This window comes from Kwoniella shandongensis, chromosome 11 (genome assembly GCF_008629635.2).
Source record: "Kwoniella shandongensis chromosome 11, complete sequence".
Taxonomy (NCBI): Eukaryota; Fungi; Basidiomycota; class Tremellomycetes; order Tremellales; family Cryptococcaceae; genus Kwoniella; species Kwoniella shandongensis.
In genome coordinates this window covers 388,093-394,459 of record NC_089297.1, presented here as the reverse complement: position 1 = coordinate 394,459, position 6,367 = coordinate 388,093, and the positions used below count along the sequence as shown (strand labels likewise).

The following is a 6,367-nucleotide window of genomic DNA, read 5'->3' as shown; positions in this document are numbered from 1 at the left end:
GTCTTTTCTGAATCTGTAACCCATTTCCCCATTTCGCTCATATTCATCAAGTGGGCCATAAGGAAGAGAGGATAGGTCGATAGACTGCATGTTTGACAGTGGTTTTGTGTTGTATAGGGCAGATGTGTAGTGACAGTGTGTACTGAGTGCCTTGGCAAAGTTGTTGTCAGGTTCGAGCTGCACTTGTGTTAATGAAATTCAGAGGAGAGGTATCCCCAAGTAAAGATAGAAACTGTACCTTTTATCTGTCAGTCTTGACAGTTGCTGGATACATCGTGAGCGGCCAATCACTTCCTTCTTGTGTTGTCCTTTCACCTCTTTCCCCTGTGATGTCATTTGACTTCTAACAACCGAGACATGTAAGACAGTGATGCGTCCTTTTTTGTACAAATCCACACATAGTTGTACTCCTTTGCAGAGACTTTGCATGAGAGGTTAGTCAAGTCATGAGACAAATAACTGCCTTCTGATGCACAGCTCATATATGTTTCACAGTGATGTAGTATCATTTGCTCCAAACCTCTGCCCATCATCATTGCATTGTGAATGTTTTGCCCAGATTCATCCTTTTTCACCTACATGAGCAAAGACCAAATGAGGGTACTCTCTTTGATGCTTACTAGATCATGTATGATTCAATGGTCTTGTTCTGTGGCAGTATTTTCAAATACGAGACACGTTCCTGTGCCTTCTTTTGCTCCTGGCACTGTAGAGAAGCACTGTTGACAAGTATCTCTGTGCCTGGCTTGGCAGAGACATTGCTTAATAAGGTGGCAAATATTCTCGGTGGCAAACAAGGTATAAACACCCCACCCCTTCTATAGTCAGTTGTTAGTATCCTCAATTATGGATCTCCCTTTGAGTCTCACTCATACAATGGTAACAATAGAGACCAATCTTGAAATGATATTGGTGACCTAAAATTGGATGAGACTATTTGAAATTGTCATGAATAGTAATGGACAGATATTGGTAAGGAAAGGAACACAAACTTGAAATGCCCATGCTATTCCCAAAAAACCCATGTACTGGAACCACCTATCCTGACCTATTATGTGCACTTGTCAGTTCTAGGATAATTGTTATCCTGTGAGATAGAACGATGTACTAAGGGCGAAGGGATGATATTGAAAAGCGGAGAAATCTACTTATGATGACCAGATTCACCTGACTTCCTCTGACTATCCGTTTGTGCTAATATTGGAAGATGGATCCGTGGGAGGAGACGGCGATGGCAAAGGAGATTGGGGAGGGGTATTAACAGCATTTGTCTCGGTCGTCTGGGTACTTGCGTCTGTCGTCCCAGTGGTTGTAGATCCTGTGGTTGTGTTTCCCGTGTGGATGGCCGCTAAGTCTTGTGTAGTACTCGTTGCGGTTTCTGCGGAACTTGCAGAAATCACATCAGGACGCGTAGTCAAGCGAGATTCGGTCGAGGTCGAGACAGCACCTTTAGAAGACGCCTGTGATTGATCTTCATAGATCGCGTTCTCCTGATCAAGGAATTCTTTCGGTGGATCCATCAGATCGACTTTCCGTGATGGGCAACCGTAAGGGATTTCCACGCCGTGTATTCTAGGTGATGGATCGCCTACGTACTCATCAGGCTCGATGTACTCATTGCCGAGATTGGGTAAGGGTGGCATGACGTAGATGTACAGTGAATTGATCTGACCTCAGGTGATGATCTTGTATCTTGGTTATCGGCGAGCCCTGTCGGGGTATTGTGCAAAATAAAGATGAGGAAGGGATGGTCAAACGAATGTGGTCACTGCCTGGCAGAGCTGGAAATCCATGCCGTCGACCATGCGATCGCATGGGCACTTCCTTTGTCGGTCAAAGGGGAAAGGGACGATTGAAAGGACTGGGGTCCATTATACATACCGTGCCAGAATAGAGTGGCGAGCCACGCTCATGCAAACGAGCTAGCTACAGAGAAACCACGCAGTGATTCAAACCGATTTGGTCGTTACGTGCTCTGGTGTCTGCGGTAGTCACTGAGTGCTGGGCGGTTTATAAGGCATATAGTGCTCGACCAGATGACTCTACCAATTGATGCCTCCCACATTCCCATCCCTCCACGAGTTCCGACCTATTTACTGCAGCTCGTATGGCATGACGTACTGCCTACTTGTCCTGGTAAACACCGAGCTCCTCGAAACGCTTGACAGTGTCCGTAACAGTCTCCTCCAAGGTTCGATCTGCCACAATCCTTGTCAGTACAAATTGGCGATACATTTCCATTTTCTGGCCTTAGACATATACTCACACTTGATGCCCAGGACTTTCTGACTCTTGCTCGCATCCACTTTGTAGAAGTCGGCAGGCAACAATCCATCGTCAGCCGGGTCAGGCTTGGGGATGAACTTTGCGAGGTCGGGTCGTGCTTTCCTTGCGATGCGGACGATCTGCTGGTTCGTCTCATCGCCCCCGGAAATGAGGAAACGGCCGTTCGCATTCTTGGTAACCGCGAGATAGGCACTAAGAGCAGCGTCTCGTACCTGTTCCATTCACACATCAATGTGGGTCAATCCCGTGGAGAGGTGGGGAGAAGGAGATAGTGGTGACTCACGTCTACGGCCTGATAGATGTGGGTGGGTAGAATCGGACTGTCCTCGCCACTAGCCAGAAGACCAAACAGGTGAGATGTCGCCAGATCCCCTCCCGGATGCTGGTTGAAGTCCTTGGGAGAGTTGACATGCTGAGCGGGCCCGAAGATTGCTGGGGTGCAAAGCGTAGCGAAGCTCCAATGAGGCTTGACTTCATCATAAAATTCTTGAGCAGCGAGTTCCGCGAACTTCTTGGAAATGTTGTACCAAAACATCGGATAGTACTCCCTGCGATAGTAACAACACAACAATCCTTGATCAGCCGTGTCATATATATCGGTATAGTCTACGCAGGTGAAAGTAGAAGCAGATGGCTGAAGACTTACTTTGGGAAAACATTATCCTTTTCAACGTTCTCTGCATCTTTCTCGGTGTAGGGGAGCCAATCGTCCTCGGTGTAGACTTTACCGTTGTGAGCACTGGGGGGCTTGAGTGAATCATAGACCGCTACGATCGATGAGATTGTAATGACCGCCTTGATGCCTGCGACACGTCACAGATAAGCTCACTTCGACATACATGATGCCTTAGGTCCGCTAATGTGGTAGAATATCGTCTCTAGACTCACTTGATACGCTGGCAGCTGCTTTGAGCAAATTGACAGTTCCCTCGACTGCAGGCTTGGCGTACGCCTGGTAGGACGTCAACGAGAAGTCAAGGGGTGAGGCGACATGGGCGACCTGTTACAATACGTCAGTCAGGTAATGAATCACTGGATTAGTAAATGAGCGCATGGAAGGAAGCGAAAACATACCGCGTCAATCCCTTCAAGCACAGGCGCCCAATTTGCGTCTGCGAGGTCCTGCACAATGGCGACTTCTATCTTGCCTTCGTCGACGTATCTCTTCAATCCTGGGAGGGAAATAACCTTGGTTTTCTTCGCTTCGGTACGGACGGTACCGCGGACGTGCCATCCGTTCTCGAGGAACGTGATTGCAACGTGAGGGGCGAGGAAGCCATTGAGGCCGGTGATCAAAACTGTTTTGGCGGACATCTTGCTGTAGTGTGATTGCTGTTTGTTAAGATGGTTGTCGCTGTGTCTGTGATAGTTTGGGGAAGTGAGTAAGAACACCCATATCGAGTTGAGTGCCGAGCATTGCCACTTTCTATGGAGAAGATGGTTGTGGGGTTTATCTAATCAGATATCTATGCATGATTTTGTCATCTCCATCTTGTCATCAAGACGATGTTTGTCATATATCACTCGTAATCGTGAGTCAAAGTGGATATCTTGACTACGAAGTTGAGGTCTATTGATGTTGAATGATCTATTCTTGGAAGTCCGGTGCGAACGCCGTCGGTCAGTTAGGTCGAGGGCCGTCGGGGAGCAGTCATCATGTGCTTTGTGCCCTTCCTGCCGTGCTATTCCGACGGAATGCAGTGCATACCGCACTATGAGGTGTCCGATCATGATAACGAGCGCTGGAAGGTATTGATGGAATGCTTAGCACACATGTATCATGATTGATTCATGCAGTATCTCGTTTGGTTAGGTTGTTGGATTTGACGCGCACCGTTGCAAATGAGGAACGCCACAATGGTAGTATGCTACCTTTTCGTCGCGTACATTGATCTATTTTTGCGTGATGTATCATGGAGATTGCATTATAAACTGTATTAAATAAGGTATGAACACTCGACATTCCGCTCGCCATGCATCCGTGTCTATGCCAGATCACGCTTATCCTCTAGATCACTCGGGGAACGAGATCTCTCTTCTCCAGGCAGGTCTTCTACGGTCGACCGGTCAACCAACGGCTGAGAGGTGGCTCTCCTATCATCCCTGGTAGCCAGGAACAGGATTGCAAGGATACCAAAGGCTTGAAGGGCGGAGGCGACCGACGCTGCGATATTGCCCTTGTGCACTCTTGGTTGTTCAGTTTGTTTGAACAAAAGGACTGTCGGCGCAAGTGGGTTTAGCACTTGGATCTCATATGTGAACTCCTGCTGCTCAACTTACGAGGTAGCCAAGCGTTGAAGGAGACTTTGAGTTGGAGAGGCCGTTAGGTCCCATCCTTGTCTTGAAGATTCGTATACGGAGTTCACTTACACGCAACAGAGTTGAAAGTCCCCATGACGATCCCTCGCTTCTCAGACGATTCACCGATAATTTCACTACACCCTGCAAGTCAAGAAGGGTTCAGTTACGCGCCAGCTGGTATGTACGATCTTATCCATCTCACTTACAAGCGTAAAGAAGACCTGGAGTGCAATTGACCACCCCGGAGAGGTAGTACAACACCTTCATATCACAAGTCAGTAGGGGAAAGCAAAGCAAAAGCACGTGTGCGGTGCCGAAACTCACCCATCGGCCGGCGCGATTATCGGTGTATACAGGAAGACCAGCAAGTAGACCGCAGTCGATGCAATGCCAGAGCTGTAGGAGAGTATACACAAGTCAGAATGTGCCAGCAATTGGGGTGATACCGTGGTGCGATGCTTGTTCACTTACAGCCACAAGAAGCAGAGGGGGCCATCGTCTGCCTTTGAGAACGGTATCACTTAGCCACGAGAAGCCAAGAGCTGATACAATCTGAGTCGACCATATACCAGATGGGTAGCTTGATTGGCAGCAGTGGACCATCGTTAGCGAGCGCTCCTAGCATATCAAGACGACCTGAGTCGCATCAATGCTCACTAGTTGATCTGCTCGACAGAGTATTTGGGATTTTTCGAATACTTCAGCCAGAACGACATGGACTGTTGTGGGTCTGCGATCGAAATGTGTTGCAAGTTCATGAATAAAACAGCTGATTGACCCATGAAGGGGACAAACGATGAGCCACTCACTCTGAGCGAAGATGTAGCAACTATAGACAGCCGTAAAGACCCAGATATGCCAAGTCGAAATGACGTTCCAGAGAGCTTTCTTTCCCAGACCCGTCTTACTCGGTCCAGATCTTTTAGCGACCGTCAACCTCTTCTTCGCCAGATCGATATCGTCTTGTGCAAAAATCCAATTCGGTTTGATATTCCACGGCAAGTCCGGGATGAGGAAGAATGCGCAGATCGCAATAGGGAGAGAAATACATGCGTCGATGATGAAGATCCATCGCCAGCCTGGTAGACCGTTCGTCCCGTTAAGTCCTTTGTAGACTCCGGCTTGCATAACACCGGAGATCAAGGTGCCAGCTGCTGTGGCTGCTTGAAAGATGTTGGACCGTTTGCCGAGCTCGTCTTTGGTGTACCATGAGCCGATCAGGAACACTGTAAAGGAGCACAAGGACGAATTAGTCTTTCTTCACAAGTGTATGAGGCTAAGATCACTCACGGAGACCAGGATAGTAGGCGCTCTCGAAAAGGCCAACCATGAATCGAATGAAGCACTGTGAGCACATCCGGGCGGTGAATACTGCCCTTGTTCGCAAAGGAGTTCGGAAGCTTATCACCCACCAAGACATGCCAGTTCTTCACCCATGTCGTACATAGGGTCATGATCGACCATCCAAACTCAAGCGCGAAGACAACACTGCTCATGTGAGGTTAGTCGTGCGCGATACGACACTCGCCCATGACAGATTCCAAATACTCACTAGTGCGGAGAAACTCGGTTCAGGAGGATGTTACCTGGAATCTGACCGATAACATAGCCGCTACGACCAGTTTGACAATTCCAAAGTCAGTCCATAAGTAAGCTTCTGGTAGTATATCTGCTCACACGCTCCAAGCCGTTACACAGTAGTTATACTCGAGGCCAAACATCTGAAGATCTTCCCTGATTCCGTTGTCAACACCAGCACAGGTGTTTGCAGGCCAGATGT

General features: G+C 48.2%; 3 protein-coding genes across 3 annotated transcripts; all 3 read right to left on the bottom strand.

Moving 5' to 3' along the window:
* Nucleotides 1-1,181: 1,181 nt before the first annotated feature.
* Nucleotides 1,182-1,805, bottom strand: CI109_106033 (uncharacterized protein; the record flags this gene model as incomplete). Its single annotated transcript, XM_032005075.2, has 2 exons — nt 1,182-1,667; nt 1,770-1,805. 2 exons carry the CDS (start codon nt 1,803-1,805, stop codon nt 1,182-1,184), a joined length of 522 nt encoding a protein of 173 aa, XP_031860587.2.
* Nucleotides 1,806-2,124: 319 nt separating this feature from the next.
* Nucleotides 2,125-3,600, bottom strand: CI109_106032 (uncharacterized protein; the record flags this gene model as incomplete). Its single annotated transcript, XM_032005076.1, has 6 exons — nt 2,125-2,198; nt 2,267-2,498; nt 2,570-2,834; nt 2,933-3,089; nt 3,175-3,286; nt 3,361-3,600. 6 exons carry the CDS (start codon nt 3,598-3,600, stop codon nt 2,125-2,127), a joined length of 1,080 nt encoding a protein of 359 aa, XP_031860588.1.
* Nucleotides 3,601-4,271: 671 nt separating this feature from the next.
* Nucleotides 4,272-6,308, bottom strand: CI109_106031 (uncharacterized protein; the record flags this gene model as incomplete). Its single annotated transcript, XM_032005077.2, has 12 exons — nt 4,272-4,504; nt 4,567-4,590; nt 4,657-4,728; nt 4,794-4,848; nt 4,912-4,983; nt 5,059-5,167; nt 5,245-5,317; nt 5,397-5,813; nt 5,878-5,932; nt 6,000-6,075; nt 6,140-6,199; nt 6,265-6,308. 12 exons carry the CDS (start codon nt 6,306-6,308, stop codon nt 4,272-4,274), a joined length of 1,290 nt encoding a protein of 429 aa, XP_031860589.2.
* Between the last annotated feature and the right edge of the window lie 59 nt (nt 6,309-6,367).